The 17,334-nt window shown below is 36.3% G+C and overlaps 1 protein-coding gene across 1 annotated transcript in view; it reads right to left on the bottom strand.

Annotated features, from left to right (window-relative positions):
• The window catches only part of nes (lysophosphatidylcholine acyltransferase 3 protein nessy), a 389,051-nt gene that overhangs the window by 23,696 nt on the left and 348,021 nt on the right, over positions 1 to 17,334 (bottom strand). The window contains exon 12 of the mRNA XM_090408067.1: positions 9,086 to 9,244. Coding sequence (XP_090264193.1) covers positions 9,086 to 9,244 — 159 coding nt within the window. The remainder of the gene's footprint in view (positions 1 to 9,085; positions 9,245 to 17,334) is intronic.

Genomic DNA, 17,334 nt, shown 5'->3' with positions numbered 1-17,334 from the left:
TATTTAAACAATAATTATCAAATTACAGCTAAGACATTATCCCCTCTGTTATTCATTATCTATATGGATCATATTATGAAGGAAAGCAGTATTAAACCTAATATTAAAATTGGAGATGTTAATCTCATCTCTTTATTTGATGCAGATGATGTTATATTTTTAAATAAATCCAATACAGGTCTGCAAGATTCCCTGACTAAATTGAATATCTATTGTAACAAATTTGGTATAAAAATAAGCAATAACAAGATAATGAAAATATGCAGAAACACTGAAAATATCAACTGTATAGTGAATGGAGAACAAACATTTCAGCATACTTAGGCACAATTTTTAGTGTAGACAGTAAATTAAATATGGAAATAGACAACAGAATTAATAAAGCCGGTACTGGGTGGAAGTCAAATAAATAAATTTATAAGGAATAAGAGAAAGATTAGTCAAAACACTAAATTAGCTGTATACAACACGATGTTCAAATCAATTTTAACTTTTGGATCTGAGAGCTGGGTTAGAAATAAAACACTTGACCAAAGACCACAGATATGAGAGTCCTGAGAAAGATTAGGGGCGTGTACAGATGGAGTAAATGGCGATATCATATTACAAACGAGGATATTAGGAAAGAACTTGACATTGTTAGCATCCAGGAATGTTAGCAGAGCTAATCTCAGGTGGTATGGTCATTTAAACAGATGGGAGAGGAAAGATTAGCAAAACAAGTGTTCTCTGCCAAGTCAGCAGAAAAAGACCCAGAGGAAGACCTAGATAGAGGTGGATTGATAAGACAAAAATATAAGATCTGATAATGTTGGAGTCTTGACAGATAACAGAATGATTTGGAGGAAAATTGTTGATAGGAAGTTAGTAACAATGTAAGTTCTTTGTGTAGTACTATCATAATATCCTGTACACCCCTTGAGGGTACATGTCAGGAATTTGATGATGATGATGATCCTTTTTTAGTGCTGTTTCACTCCATTAAGACTTTGATGCTGTCCAGAGGAGAGCAACTCTTCCCTCAAAGGCTCACTTCAACTTCTCTCACAGATGCAATGTTTCAACTCTGTGTCTCTTCTACAGGTATTTCCATGGTCACTGCTCCAGTGAGTTGGCAGCAAAAGCTGCCTAACATACTTTTTTTAGTGCAATTGCAAACACACTGAACCTGTTTCTACTTCTGTCTTCTGGAGAATCCTTCCTCATAATGTGTTTCCTAACAACATCAGCCTTCAGCTATTTAAGAAAAATGTCAATAGATTTGTTATATCTCACTCCTCACCTGCACCTCACACAGCATTGATGTGCTATGTTTTTGCACCTCTTATGTGTGGTATATAAAACAAAGAGTGGAATATCTGGAATGGATGGTGAATACATCAAAAGTAGATGCATTTAAGACACGGTATGGATTACAGTTTGTAGAGAATATGGCCTCTGTGATAGCATGGAAGTCTGAAAATGATGCTAATACTAATAACGGAACACAAACCATAGCTCACATTCTCTATCCAAAAAAATCGACAGCTAATACAGTTGAATGTACATGAAAACCTATCAGCAGACAGAACTGATAGGTATTCATAGAGTTCACAGTGAATGCATGTGTAGATGCATTCAGTGTGCATTCGTAGGCTATGAAACGGTGCAACTTACATATAACAGGAAGAAAGAATTACTTTCTTTTTTATTGTAATAGAGGTTGCTTAAGGGTCAAAGTTGGATAACTGGAAAGAAACCTGCAAGTAACCTTTTAAGAAATGTGAAGAATCTACCAGGGCTTCTGACCAAATGCCCAATCTTCACTGTCTCTCGTTGTGCACCCTATTAAGTATCTGCCTGGATACTGAAAAATGAAAATGGGCTGGAAATTTGGAATTTAGCTGACCAAATCACATTCTTATTGGCTTAAATCAGGGGTCTTCAACCTTTCAGACAGTGTAGGCTGCTTTAAAAATTTCACTGAAGCCTGTGGGCCACTAAGCTGTACTGCGGTATTTAGAAATGTAAGATGCTTTCCAGATTCACAAGGAACGCTGTGCATTGGATACTTTACATAAAATCCTATAAAAAATAAACTCAGCTTTAAGAGCGTAGGTAGGAGTTGGGTTCAAGATAAGTAAATATAATCAATACTTGAAAAAAAACATTAATTTTTTACAATGTCAATGGGGAACTTGGCAATGTTTTTCCTTGCCCAGCTTGTCGATGTTGGCATCAATGTAAGTCGCTATGCGCAGAGTGTTCTCAAGATGTTGGTCCGTAATTTGAGTTCTCATCTTGGACTTCACATGCTTCATTCTGGAGAAGAACTGCTCGCATAAGTATGTGTTTCCTAATTTCCTAACAAAGCACACATCTTCCAAGCATGCCGGCAAAGATTAGGGAATGCGTCCTCAGAAATGTAGTCTTTGTAAAATGTAAGCAAGGTCACATTGAATAATTTTTCTCTCGAAGAAGAGTTGTTTTGGAGTTCAAGCAGCTCCATTTCTACTGAGCCTGGAATTTCGGTAGAATTGACACTGAATGGCATTGAAAATAAACCAACAGAAGACTATTGGTTACAAAAATCACTAAATCTCTCTTCAAACTCACTTTGCAACAAGCGTATTCATATTCATCAAGAGACGAACAGTTGGACTCAGTGAGAAGCTGAAAATGAGTTGTCTTTTTTTGTGAGTTTTGCCTCCCAAAGTTCGAGCTTGGACACAAAAGCTTTGATGTGATCAAACAGAGTGTGCACCAGTTGATCTTTAGATTGTAGCTGCTTAATTAGCTCATTCATATGCAACGAGATGTTGGTCACAAAGGCAAAGGCTGTCATCCACTTTGGATCGTTAAATTCCACAATCGGTTCCCCTTAGTTTGCATGAACTGCTGTATTTCGCTGCTTAAGTTAAAGACTCTTTTAAGAAACTTTCCTCTGCTCAACCAACACACATCACTATAATAAACTACATCGTCGTGATCTGCTTCACACTCTTGGGTCAAAAACTCTTGGAATTGATGATGATTCAATCCTCTTGCCCTAATAATGTTGACGACAGTCACAATAACTTTCACGACATTCTAAAATCCAATAGTTTTCGTGCACAAATTCTCCTGGTGGAATAAACAATGGTAATGGACGAAATCATTTCCTTCTAGTTCCGGTTCTTTCCATAGCAGCGCAACAAATCTTTCGTTCTTTCCCACCATAGCATGGGGACCATCAGTTACCACACCCTTGAGGTTGGTTAAGCTGAGGTCAAAACGCTGGAGCATTTTCTTGGCAGCTTCAAGAATATCAGCGCCTTTTGTTGTTCCCTTCAGAGGTACGAGCACTAGCAGTTCTGTCACATGAATTGTTGATCACTGCCATGGACAAATATAGCCAGTTGTGCTGTAGCCTTCACATCTGTGCTATCATCTAAAGCTAGCGAATATGACGTAAATTCGGATGACCGTTTTTTTATTAAGTTCCTTCAATGTCATTGGCAAGTTCTTCGACACATCGTGCTACAGTTACCTCAGACAAACTCGTTTTTTTAAACACTTCCTTATTATTTGGGCACAGAATATCCCCAGCAGCGATGAGACACTCTTTCACAAACTCGCCATCCAAGAAGGCTTTTGATTTTTTAGCAATTTTTTTCATCTATTACATAACTTACTTTGTTCTTCCCTCTTCCTTTTAAACGTACCCTGCTGGCATTTTAAATCAATTTGGAGATGGTTCACTTTGTCGACACGAAGCCGCCCTTGAAGGTGATAGAAATTGAATGCATGCTTTGTCTCATAGTGTCGTTTTATATTGTATTGTTTCGATACTGACACTGACTCACAACAAATTAAATACACTGGCTTATTGTCGATCAGCACAAAAAAGTACAAATTGGTCCACTTTTCATTAAACACCCGACAAGAATCACTTGATTTACGCTTTATACTCATAGACAGATAGTGATGGAAGGTGAACCCAAAAAATGATCCAAAATGGCCATGTAACGGTTATTATCCACTGAATATGTCTCACACTAATGAAAAAAATCTGGCAATACAAAACCACGATAGGCTATGACTGACACGAAGAACCTGCACGCGCTTATACACGAATATCACACTGTTCACGACTGACTGTCGATGAGATCCTCTTGTATTTATATGAAAGTAACAAAGTATCAAGAACGTTCGAGATGTATCTGGAAGGCACTAGGCAGCGCACTTGAACGAACTACTGCTTCAGCCATCTACCTGCAACGCTAGTACTAGTACTTAAGTATCGCTTGGCGCTGGTAAATGGCTGAAGAAGCATGTCTATTTAATATTTATTTTTATAGGATTTTATGTAAAGTATCAAATGCACAGCATTCCTTGTGAATCTGGAAAGCATCTTACAATTCTAAATACCGCAGCATGCTTAGTGGCCTGCGGGCTTCATTGAAATTATTTTTTATTTAATCACATTTTAATGTTAAGTAGTTATTTTTTCAAAATGGCCGGCAGGCCACGGCAAAGAGCTCCGTGGGCCATGCATTGAAGACCCCCTGGCTTAAACTACAATGCAAAATAAAAATAATCATTTTTTTAAATAACGAAATAATTTCATGCTAGCTAGGGCATTGCCTGGTTAAATAAGGCCCTGGTTGTTTTTGTCAGGGAACCAGGGTGAACCATGAAAATCAGCTACTGGAACAATTTCCACAACATATTCCAACTTAACATCAGCAGAGTTCAGGATTGGCACCAATGCAAAAGAAATGGAACTAGCAGATGAATTGGATAAGTGCCAGATCAACATGACAGGTGTTACTGAACAAAGATGACAAAACCAGGTAAAATCTTTCTAAGCAAAACTTACAAGATGTTATATTCAGGCATTAATAATCAGGGAAAAGCTGTAGCTACAGTATTCAACACTAAATATGAGGATCATCACTTTGAATGTCAAGCAATATCAAGTAGAGTGATGTGGGCAAATATCAGAATGGGGAACTGGATAATAAGACTTCTATGTGAATGTCCAATCCTCGCCATCTTTTGGTTGTACCATTAGGTATCTACCTGGTTGCTGAACAAATGAGAATGGACTGGCAATTTGGAATTTAGCTTCCCACAAAAGATTCTAATAAGGAAGAAGTAGAGGAATATTTCGAGGCATTAGAGAAGGCAGCCAATACAACAAGAAAGGGGATTCTTGATGGAGATCTAAACAGCAGAGTAGGAAATGATTACCAGACATATAGAAATGTTTGGGAAAAATAGAAATGCTAATAATAAAGGTCAAGTATCTACTGGATTTCTGTTTATGGATATGGACTATTTATTACTAACATCATGTTCCAACATAAAAATTTGCACAAATTCCCATGGAGAAAGGATGAAAGAATTGAGCAAAGTCTCATTGACTAAGTTATTATTCATAGTGATGTTTTCCCATTAGTTCAGGTCACAAGAGTATATAGAAGATTTAAAACTGCAAGTGATCACAATTTAGTTTCAGGCAGGATAAAATTAAATTTCTTACTCAGGTTTGGCCCCATGTATATGTAATGTTTGGTATATGGATGTTTTACTGCTGTTCTCTATATGAAAGATGGTGGCTCCTGTTAAAAATGTTGTTTTATTACTTTATAAATAGTGAAATTTTCATGATATAATTGTCATACATGATTTTTTTAATCAGCTAACGCCTTTTATTCCCTTATAGGGAATAGGCGAGGCCTTTAAACCCTATCTAGCTTTTTGGAGACTCAGTGGACAGTTCAATCTCCACTGGCAGTCAGAGATAGCTGGCTCAGATCTATCACTAATTATAGCAGCCACCAATGAAGAGGCTGGCTATTCATGGAATCAGCCTCAGCCCTAAGAAACAATCCAAACCTAAACAAATTTGGTTGCATGAGATTGCCCAAAATTTGGGGAAACCTACATCAGAAGACCTTCAGCCCAATCGGCGAAGAATATCAACACTGCCTGCTAGGGGGGGGGGGGCACCATCAGGACTTTTAAGAGAAAGAATAGCTTCATTCACTGTGTGTTGTGCTCGCATCATGTGTCTTGTATTTAAGTTCCTGTGATAATGGCAATGTGATGTTGCCGAAATATTGGAAGTGTATTAAAATTTATTTTAATGTATATTCTATTGTACGTTGTAATTTCCTTAAGCTATTTAGTAAGAGTCTGTCTTATAGTATGTATATGGTCTCGTGTACTTCTGTTTGATCTGAACCCACATTGTATTTCTTCTTCATCTAAATTCTGAGTCTTGTTTCCAGTATTCTAGAGTATATTTTTGCTGGTACACTAAGCAAAGATATGCCTCTATGATTTTCACAGATTCCATTATCTCCCTTTTTTGAATATAAGGATGATTACTGATATTTCCCAATCATATTTTCCAGTTTCCATGTCATATTAATAATTTTTAGGAGCATGTCTACACCTACTGGTCCTATATACGTAAGCATTTCTAGAGTAATATTATCATGACCTGATCTTTCCCCAGCCTCATTTTCTTTATTGCTGCTTGCAACTCCTCTATGCCTATTTCTCCTTCTTGATTCTGTGTTTCGATATGGGTCCAGGATTGTTCCTGATCTTCCCTCTCACATATCAGTAATTCTGAAAAATACTCTTTCCATCTCTTCATTATTTGTTTCTCTTGCGCGAGTAGTTTTCCATTTTTATCCTTTAGGAATTTTATGGGACATTCCTTCTCTTTTTTATTTTTTTAGTACTTTGTAAAACAGTTTTGATTCTTTTTATAATTCTCTTCCACATTTTTTCCAAACTCTGTCCAGCTCTTCTCTTTAGCATTCTTTACCATATTCTTAACTTTATTTCTCTGTTGTTTATATTGTTCATAATATTTGTCTTTCTGTCTTGTTTTTGTACCTAAATACTTCTTCCAAAGTTTCTTTTCCTGTATCTATCTTTTGATTTCTTCGGTCCACGAGACTGCTTTCTTTTCCTTCGACCCAACATTTGATACTCCATATGTCTCCTCGGCAACTTTCAGCAATAGGTCCCTAAAACCTATCCATCTCATCTACATTATTGCTTATCTTTATTTATTTTATTATTTCTTGATATTTCCTCTTAATCTCTTCCTTCTTGATAAGATTTCACTTTCACCTTTACCTTTTTTGGATATTTCTTTGCCATTCCCCTGTCAAGTTTTTCTGTTCTTTGTGATGTAAGAAAATAATGGTCACTTCCATTCTCAGTCCCTCTTTTACTCACACATCCCTTATTCTTCTTAGCTGTTCTTTCCTTTCTATTATAGATCTTTCTTTCTTGGATGGTTCTTCTCTTGTATATTTGTGAATATCCTTATGGGGGAATTTTGTATTGGCAATTATAAGATCATTTGCTATGCAGAGTTGCAGTATTCTTTCTCCATTATTATTAACAACCTATTCTCAATATCTACCTATCACATTCTCCCATTCCATTCAGATCTCCCAGGATAATATATTCATTTCCTATATCATCTATTGTCATTAGTAGTGTTTTATAAAATTCTTCCTTTACTTCTTTTTGTTCATCATCATTTGGCCCCTAAACAATTATCACTGTCAGTTCCTCCTTCTCCTCCTGTTTTATATGGACCAACATCACCCTTTCATTAATAAAATTCCATCCCTTAATCCTGTCTATATTTCCACAGCCAGCTGAACAAGGCATCCAACTCCTGCCTTTGCCCTCTCGTTACCTGGTACTTCACTGTATAGTAACAAACAGGGGAGGCTCATGTATAGGCACTGCAGAACTGCAGCACTCCCAATTTTTCTCAATATATAAATATATTTATTAATTTATTTATATTTGCTTGAAATATTTAATTTTATCATCAACAATCCTATACAATTCTCTTATTTTGTATAAAAAATAATAAAAATCTATCTTCTAGCACTTAGGAGAGCGAAGGATGCTAGCTGCACTATTGCTAGTATTGCTACAAACGCAAGCATATGCACATCATAGTGAGATGCGAGCTATTAGTGTAATGCAGCACTGTCCACCACGCAGTTTCACTGTTGTTTATATGCAGTTTGCGCCAGTAGTAGAGTGTCCGTAGTGCTTATCACGTTTACTCCGTCTCTTTAAATATTTGGACATTACAATTAAAGGATTTAATTGCAATTAAATTAAATTGCAAATATCCATCCTCCAAAAACATACTTCCTTGTCCCTTTTTCTTTGTTTCTGTCACTGCAAAATACTGTACTACTAACTTCTTGATCTCCCTAACTAGTTCAGTTTCCTTTCCATTTAAGCCTCAAACATTCCACGTTCCGTACATTGTAGTCCATAAACCTCGCCAGCTCATCATCCTATAGTTCCGCCTGGTTTGAAGTCTTTTAATCATTTTTAATTCGAACTTTCAGGTGACTGGCCTACAGAGTTTTAGCATAGTAGAGGTGTCCATCTTTGCAGGGCCTATGCTCACTGTTGCGGGAACAAGTTCAGGTTAACTGATTTTGGTTATCTGACTTCTTGAAATGAGGACGATGTATTTTCCCCCACTCAGGTTTCTCCCACTACCCTCCTCCTTCCCTGGAGGAGGGTAGTACTATCATAATATCCTGCACATCCCTTGAGGGTACAAGTCAGGAATTTGATGATGGTGCTATTATAATGATATTTTGTGAAATGGTTTGGTAGCAATCAATCACAGCTGCTATTACAGCTAGCTACTAGATTTAAAAAAAAAAAACCCTAAAACAATCATTGGATATAACACATGGATTACCTCCTCTAAAAGAACTGTGTTAGTACTACTAAAATCATCTATGTTTTACTGTACAATATGTTTGCTGCAATATTCATTACAGATTATTTGAGTAACTATTTAAATTGTTTCCTTTTTCTTTCTTTTTTTACATGAAAAAAAAAGGGAAAGAAAAGAAAGCAATTTTATGTAAGCCATTCAAAGGAACTCAAAAGGTTGTATATTAACCTAGATGTTATGATATGATGCTAAAACAATATCCAGAAAAATTAATATCAGTTATTACAAAAATTAATCATGTGAAATCTTCAATCTAATATAGCATTTTACCATTCATATTTCTGTATGAGTGTGTGTTTGTGTACTTACTTTCCACCACCTGTCCACTGACAACAACACAAATGGAACTATACAATAACCCATCATAACAGTGACATAAATCTTCAACAGAAATCTAAGAGGAAACTCCAAGGCACTATGGCTCAGAATTTTCTTCAGCAATGGAAGACGGTCAATAATCATTACAATCTGTAGAAAAAATTAATGATTCAGTTAAATTTTTATAATTTATTTATATAATTTTTTTCATATTAATAGCTTGCAAAGGGATAAATCATGAAATAAATCAACAATGGCAGAACATCACTTTCTGGTCAATGCAATTTGGAAAGTAATATCAATTTTACACTTTAAATACCCTCATATGTTATTTGCTATATCAGTAATGCAACACCTCTTGCTATAAATCAAAGTTTCTCATGAAGAACTGACTTTTTTTTTTAATTTTAGCTATATTATGTATACTATAATAAGAACAATCCATTTCACTGGGAATATGCCAAGTAAATGAGGGTGGGTATATAGCAAAATGTTTTCTGAGGAGGAAATGAATGCAAAAGCATGACTAATGTTCAATCACTTTTTTATTTTTTATGAATCACATCCATGAAAATGATTATAAATTTTGAGCAGATTAGTACTGACTGTGATCATGAACAGACTTAGATTGTGGACATTATTCCACTCTGCTTTTTAAAAGTATTACACCATAGCAAAACAAACTGGTATTTATTAATTAGCTTATATTTCAATGGATTTCAAACTGAAACAGGGAAAAAAAAATAGTCCAAATTTAGCAACCTCTAACATTATATAAATATAAGTTTTCAAGTTATTAGGTTGGAGTTGTCTTAAAGATGACTGTTCTCCCAAATTTCTGGCAGTTCAAATTAGCCATAACTGTTGAGGTTAGGAGAATGTTTCATAGCTGTACACTCTAAAAATAGTCTCTCAGAGTTTTAATGGTTTTATACAGCACACTGGTTTTCTTTTATCTAATCCTATGCAAAGGAGTGTCCAAAGAACTGCCTGTCATAATAGTGGCAGCAAATATATTTGTGTTCTCTAAGGTTAGCATATCTTCCTGACTCTCCATAGTAGGCCAAGTTTGAGTCGCAGGTTGCTTCATAACCTGTCCTTTGTCCTTTAATGAGTGGACTGTGGTTACTAGTTCGAAGAGTAGGTTAATCATAGTATTATTATTATATGGGCACCTCCATGGAATCCGAAGATTCATCACAGGAGACCCAATCTATCATACTTCTCCTTGAACCCATTAACAGCCAAAGAACTAACATAACTGACTCCGGCAATCCATTCCACTCATTCACAATTCTCCAAGCAAAAAATCTAGTCCTCACACCCCTACTAACCACTTCTTTATATTCAACTTCCAAGGAAGACCCCTTGTTCTGGTCCCTCTAGTCAAGTGCTGAAACATTTACCCTGAATCTATCCTATAAAATCCTTTAAGCAATTTAATGTTTTATATAAATTGCTTAAAGAGGGGATTTTATCATATCCCCTGTTTTTCTCCTATCAACCAACTTCAATCTATCCTCATACGTAACATTCCACAGGCCACTCACCATCACTCGCCTGTGAATCCTCTCTGTCGCTTCCTCATCCCCCAAAAAATCTAGGGGACCAGACTTGAGCACAGTAATCCATATGTGTGCATATCAAGGCCTTATACTAGTAAAGTGAAATAAAAACTTCTTTATCTCTGCTTGCTAATGTGTTCTTCAAAAGCCAAGTAATCTTATGGGCTACCTTAGCAATATGTCCCATAAACTTTAACCCTCTAGATTCACCTATTTCCTGGAGTATAGTGCCATCAATGTGATACACGGCTTGTAATCTATTTATCCCAAAATGCATAACTTTGCATTTCTCGACATTAAAATAACACCCATTAACTTTTGCCCATGATGACAGCCTATTTAAATTGTTCTGCAAGTTATCAACATCGCCTTGATTAACTATTACTCTACCTAATTTTGCATCATCAGCAAATAATTGAATACACCTAATTCTGCATTTAGGTAGATTGGTTCCAAAAAAAAATTGTGTAAAAAATAATACATTGCATATGGCCGGCCTGGTTGGCGAGTGGTTAGCGTATCCACTCTCCAGCCAGAAGGCCGTGGGTTCGAATCCTGCCGTGGACATGGATATTTGTGATTGTCTGTGAAAGTACTAGTGGTGGTAGTCGGCGATAGATGGCGTTGGTGTTAGACGATGAAGTTTGGTGGAGTAGTGAGATGAAGAGCTGTAGAGTGGATGCCCTTCCTCGATGAGTCTTTGGACTCCCTGGAAGTGTGATGTAATAATAATAATATGAAAAAATAAAGCAATGGTTCCAGATGCGAAAACCTGATACGAATAATAAGTTATTTTCAAACAAAAGATATATATTATTATCATTCACGCCTCCATGGGGTCAAAAGACTCATCACGGGAGAAACACAAAGTTTATCAAGACTCATCGTGGAAGGTCCCTCCTAGGATACACAAAGTCTATCATACCACTCCTTAAACTCATTGATGGTTCTAGCTCTCACCACTCTATCAGGCAATGCATTCCATGGTTCAACCATCCTCCATGCAAAGAAACCACTCCTCATCCTCTTGCTCACAGTTTCCTTTCGTAACTTCCAGGGATGGCCCCTTGTCATTATTATTATTATTCAGGCCTCCATAGAGTCAAACTCCTTCCCGCTGTTCAAACAAGCGAAAGAACTCCACAATGTCAACCCTGTAACCACCTCTCAGCAGTTTAAAAGTCTCAATCATATCACCTCTCCTACTTCTATCCACCAAACTCTGCAGTCCACATTCCCTCAGCCGATCCTCATAACTAACATTGTACAGTCCTGAAACCATCTTTGTTATCCGCCTTTGTACCCTTTCCACAGTTAATTTATTCCATTCAAATCCAGGAGACCAAATCTGAGAACAGTAGTCTAAGTATGGTCTGATCAGAGTCTTACACAACAGAACAATAACTCTTTTATCTCTGCAGGTCAGAGTCTTTCTCATTATTGCAGCAATCCTCTGTCTTACCTTCACCACATTTGAAATATGTCCCCTAAATTTCAGGTTTCTATCAATCATCAACCCCAGATCTCTTACCTCCCCTACTTCCTCCAGTACAGCTCCTCCAATAGAGTATGCACATCGATGTGTCCCAAGCCTCAAGACCTTACATATTGCTGCATTAAACTGAACACCCCCATTCATTAACCCATCTGTCTAGCTTATTCAAATCCTCTTGCAGGGCTACCACATCTGCACTATTACTAATAACCCTTCCCAGCTTCACATCATCTGCAAACAACTGAATATCCCCCTGCAATCCACTGAAAATGTCATTAATATAAAAGTTAAACAATATAGGTCCCATTACTGAGCCCTGTGGGACTCCACTTGTAACTGCCCCACCATACACAACTCTCTGATACCTATTGGACAACTGATCCTGCCAGTTGACCAACCTGACATCCAGACCCATGTGCTGCAACTTAAATATCAGCTTATCATGTGGCACCCTGTCAAATGCCTTTGCTAAGTCCAAAAAAATGGCAGTATATGCCTTTCCTTCATCTACTGCTCTTGTAACTTTATTATAAAAGGCTAGCATATTGCTAAAACAAGAGTGCCCCTTCACAAATCGATGCTGATGCTGATAACATTACCCTCATCTGCCCAATGCTGTATACGGTCCCTCACAAATTTCTCCAAGTTCTTAACAACTACCGATGACACACAAACTGGCCTATAATTAGACACTTCCAGTCTGCTATCACCCTTATGCAATGCCACTATCTTACCTTCCTTCTGTTAGATCCTGAATGGAGGAACTTTACAAGTAAATTCTTTATTCAGGATTTAACATGATAAATATTACTAATTAAGGAGATACCTGCACATCAGCTAATAATTATGAAAAATTTCTTTATGTTATGTGATAATGTGTGGTCCACAGGTGGCCAACCTATGGTGCATGTGCCAAAAATGGCGCAATGCATGATTAGAAGTGGCGCACTGAACCCCAGAGAAAAATTTTAAAAAAAATTTGTACACGATTTATATATACGTATATATATAAACACACAATTAACTTACCACTGAATTCTAGAGTGCGCACTTATTATACTTGTTTGATCTTGAAGGAACAGGCACCGGCAAATGCTGACATGCGTAACCAGTTACTCAATCAGTTTACAGCTGACTCTCGTGTCATAACGTTCGATGAACTTCTGATTCGATGTGAGTGAACAATTCTGTGTTTTCGAACTTATATGTTTTTATTAACAGTTCTTTAAGTTTAAGATAAGATTTCTGTTTTCATGAAGGATTAATCCTTCATGAAAACAGAAATCTATAGTTCTGTAAATTTAAAAATAGATTTTTTCATTTTGAACGTGTATGTCAAGTTCTTGCCCGCTCCCCTAATTTGCTGATTACTGAAACTTGTAATTTTTCAGTGTATTTGTATGTGTGTGTTTTTATGTTTTTTTTATACAATATCTTTCCTTTTGATTTACGTATAGTAGGTTTATTCCTAAAATTGAACTGATCATCAGCAAAGCTTTCGTAATGAGAATGTTTGGGTTGTGTGTGTGTGATTGCCAGCTGATTATGGCAGGAAGCGATCTTGCATTTCATTGGACATAATATATTACGAGAGAGAGACGAAAACTCTCTATGAAAAAAAAATATATATGATTTTTAAACTTATAGAACTGTATTAGGCCTTCATGAAAACAGGAATCTTATATTAAACTTGTAGAAGTGTTTTTGGATGTTCATAATGTTTAAAATGATAAAATAATTTAAATAAATTATTTAATAATAACATTTATTTTTTGAAATAATTTTTCTTACAGTCAGTTACCTATTACTCTGCAAAAGAAAATGAGCCGAAAAAATGCAGAAGGTGATAGCAAGCACCAGTTTAATGAACTCTGGGAAAATGAGTTCTTATTCATTGCGGGTCCTTCAGGAAAACCGTTGTGCATTGTTTGTAAAAGCACTCTCTCAGATAATAGAAGACATGATCTTAACAGACACTATAGAAAACATCAAGCTGAATTAGAAGAAAAATGGAAGTTAGTTCCTGCGTCTGAGTTGCGGAAAGAATATGTGGTTAAGAAAAAGGAAGAAATAAAAAAGAGGCAAAATATATTTGTGAAACAAAGTTGTGAAAGTGTGGCAATGCTGGAGGCATCTTATGAAATTGCCTTTGTGTTGGCTAAAAAACACAAGCCTTTCTCTGATGGAGAGGAAGTTGTTAAGCCCTGTCTCGAAAAATTTACAAAATGTCTTGGTGATAAGAATGTTGAAAGAAAAGTAAACCAAATTGCTCTGTCCAAGCAAACGATTACAAGATGCATCGAAGAACTTTCCCATGATGTTACTGAGCAATTGAAAGACCATGTTCATGCTTGTTCTTTCTTTTCTTGAACGAATCCGCCGACATATGTGATGTAGCCCGATTAAGCATCTTTATAAGAGGAATTGATGGTAATTTTAGCATCTTTTAAGAGCTTATCGGTCTTGAGTCACTTCATGGAAAAACCAGAGGGTCAGACATATTTGACAAATTAAAGTCATGTCTAGAAAATCAACAACTAGATTCTAGTAAGCTCATCAGTGTTTGCACTGATAGAGAACTGTCAATGGCAGGTTGAGTTTCTGGGACTGTAACTTTAATTGAAAGGTTTTTAGGTCGTTCTCTACTTAAGTATCACTGTATTATACATGAAGAATCTCTGTGTGGAAAAACTCTAAATTTGAAGCATGTTATGATACCAGTTGTAAAGTGTGTGAATAAAATTAGAGCAAAGAGGGTTAAACAGAAGAGAATATTGTGAACTGCTAGATATGGAATATGGTGATCTCATCCTTCATTGTGAGGTGCACTGGCTTTCTAAAGGGCAAGTTCTCAGTAGATTTTGGAAGCTGAAAGAAAGTGTTCGTAATTTTCTGGAAGTGAAGGATGAGCTGCATGAGGAAAAAGCCCAGTTGTGTGATGAGAAATGGCTATTTGATTTAGCATTTTTAGTTGATTTTACCAGCCACCTCAATGATCTAAATTTGGAACTGCAGGGCAAGAACAAATTGTTTCCTAGCTTAGTAAATAACATTAGTGCATTCAAAATGAAATTAAAGCTGTTCATCTCCCAGTTAGAAAACAGGCATTTAAGTCAATTTCCACATTTAAAAGAACATAGTGCATCTTGAAGATAATGACAACTTTACAGAATATACTGAGAAACGCAGATTATTGTAAGAGTCCTTTAACAGTCGTTTTAGTGATTTTGCTGAAGAAGAAGACTGCATACTTGCATTATAAATTCCTTTTCACTTACTGAACAAAAAATCTTGACGATGCCTAGTAACATACAAACAGAACTTATTGATCTCAAAACCAATTCTTCATTGAAAATGAAATTTAATGAACTTCCATCACTCCCAGATGTTTCTGATATAATTAATTTCTGGCAATCGTTGCCCTGTGAACATTTTCCAGAACCAAGAAAATTTGCTCAGAGTTAAATCTGTCATTTTGGAACTACATACAGATGCGAACAAGCATTTTCATCAATGAAAATGATTAAGAACAAACTAGGTGACTGACTGATTCAAATTTGAAAAACTGTTTGATGCTTTCTGTAACTGATTTAACTCCAAACATTACAAGCTTATAATAAATTTACTTTAATCCTTTATCCAAGTGTGAGCAAACAAAGTTTGCGCCTGGAAGTATCTTCAGGACTGGGGTAAGGTGGTACAACACCAGGGCACTCCTTGCAAAGGTGGAGCAAGCTACCAACACTCCTATCTCAGTATCTCTCATAATGCAAAACACATTTCCTTGCGGATATGTCTAATGTTATGCATTAAGGGAAGGGCCACAACCCAGACTAGTTTCGACCCTTACAAGCTTAGCAAAAGCAAAGCAATTTCAAAAATCTCAATAAAATAATTAATGTTTATCTTGTTTTTATATGAAATCCATTTATTTAAAACTGTTAAAAGTGTCTATATTACCATATATATATATAATAAATCATTTTATGCATAACTGTTAAATATATCCATATTACCATATTTTAAAAGGCCTGAAAAGTGGTATAAGTTTGTATGGCGCATCTTAACTAAAAAATGAAACAAATTGACGCATGAATTATAAATGGTTGGCCACCCCTAGTGTAGTCCATATGTGCCATATATTGAAATTTACTGAAATAAGAAGCAGATAATTTGTGTCAGAAAAGCAAGAATTATGTAAGGGAATTAAGTTATTTGTAAATCCTATTACACTGTCTAGTACATTATGAAATTTCTAGAAAGATAATAAGTAGTAATCCGGAATAATCGTGTATAATCTGTATGAGTCAAGCATAGCGATGAAGGAAAGTGACGTCAGAGAGACTACCTGGAATAGGCTAACCTAACAGATTAGGAAGAGTGTAGGATCACCCAAGGCATGAACGATGTGGGGGTTTGTGGGTAAAAAACACATCGAATAGAGGGTGCCCGATAGGGTGAATAAAAGACGATGCACGCGATATTATGGGGCTTTTTATTCTCCGGTTCCTGGATTCCAGTTTTAGGAGGACTGTCGGGGAATTCGTGAGAGAGCAGTGGGTCGACTACAGTGATGATGGACGGCGGGTTCTTTTCTTGAGAATGCATGAAGATTTCCAAGCGGAGCTGATCGTGATATGACGGCCTATGCAGAATCGAGCCTTAGCAGAATGTCCCATTGGAGAGAACGGAGAAAGTTTCCTGCGGAGCGGTAGACAGCACGCCACAGTCCGGAAAAGATTAAAAGAAAAGCGTAGTACATCGCCAGGTGCAAAGACGGCCGATAAATATACAGTAAGGTAATCCAGATCTACATGAGATGGCGGCATGAAATCTGAAAGGATCGGGTAATGTAAAGATTTTCATTCTATGCTAAAAATCGCTTAGAAGAAGAAATTTGTGTATGCTGTAAACTAAAGGACACTAATAGAGAACTTTTAAGTGAGAATTTGATTGGATTAGTTAAGACCACGTGGAACAAAAAAGAATTGTTGATAGACAGTATTTTGATTGAGAATGGCTAGACTTGACTAATAAAATTTAGAATTAAGATAGTTATTGATAGAGTATTAATGAAAGTGTTCAATGCGTGTACTGTGAATAACTTGTGAAGGAATTATATCCTAGTAGTGTTATGCTCACAATTAATCTTATCTTTTCGTAATTGAAGGATTTAGCTT

This window comes from Typopeltis vanoorti, chromosome 18, assembly GCF_054136105.1.
Source record: "Typopeltis vanoorti isolate ZY-2024b chromosome 18, IOZ_Tvanoo_1.0, whole genome shotgun sequence".
In the NCBI taxonomy this organism is placed as follows: domain Eukaryota; kingdom Metazoa; phylum Arthropoda; class Arachnida; order Uropygi; family Thelyphonidae; genus Typopeltis; species Typopeltis vanoorti.
Note: the sequence above shows the minus strand (reverse complement) of the source record. Positions and strands in the feature narration are given on the sequence as shown.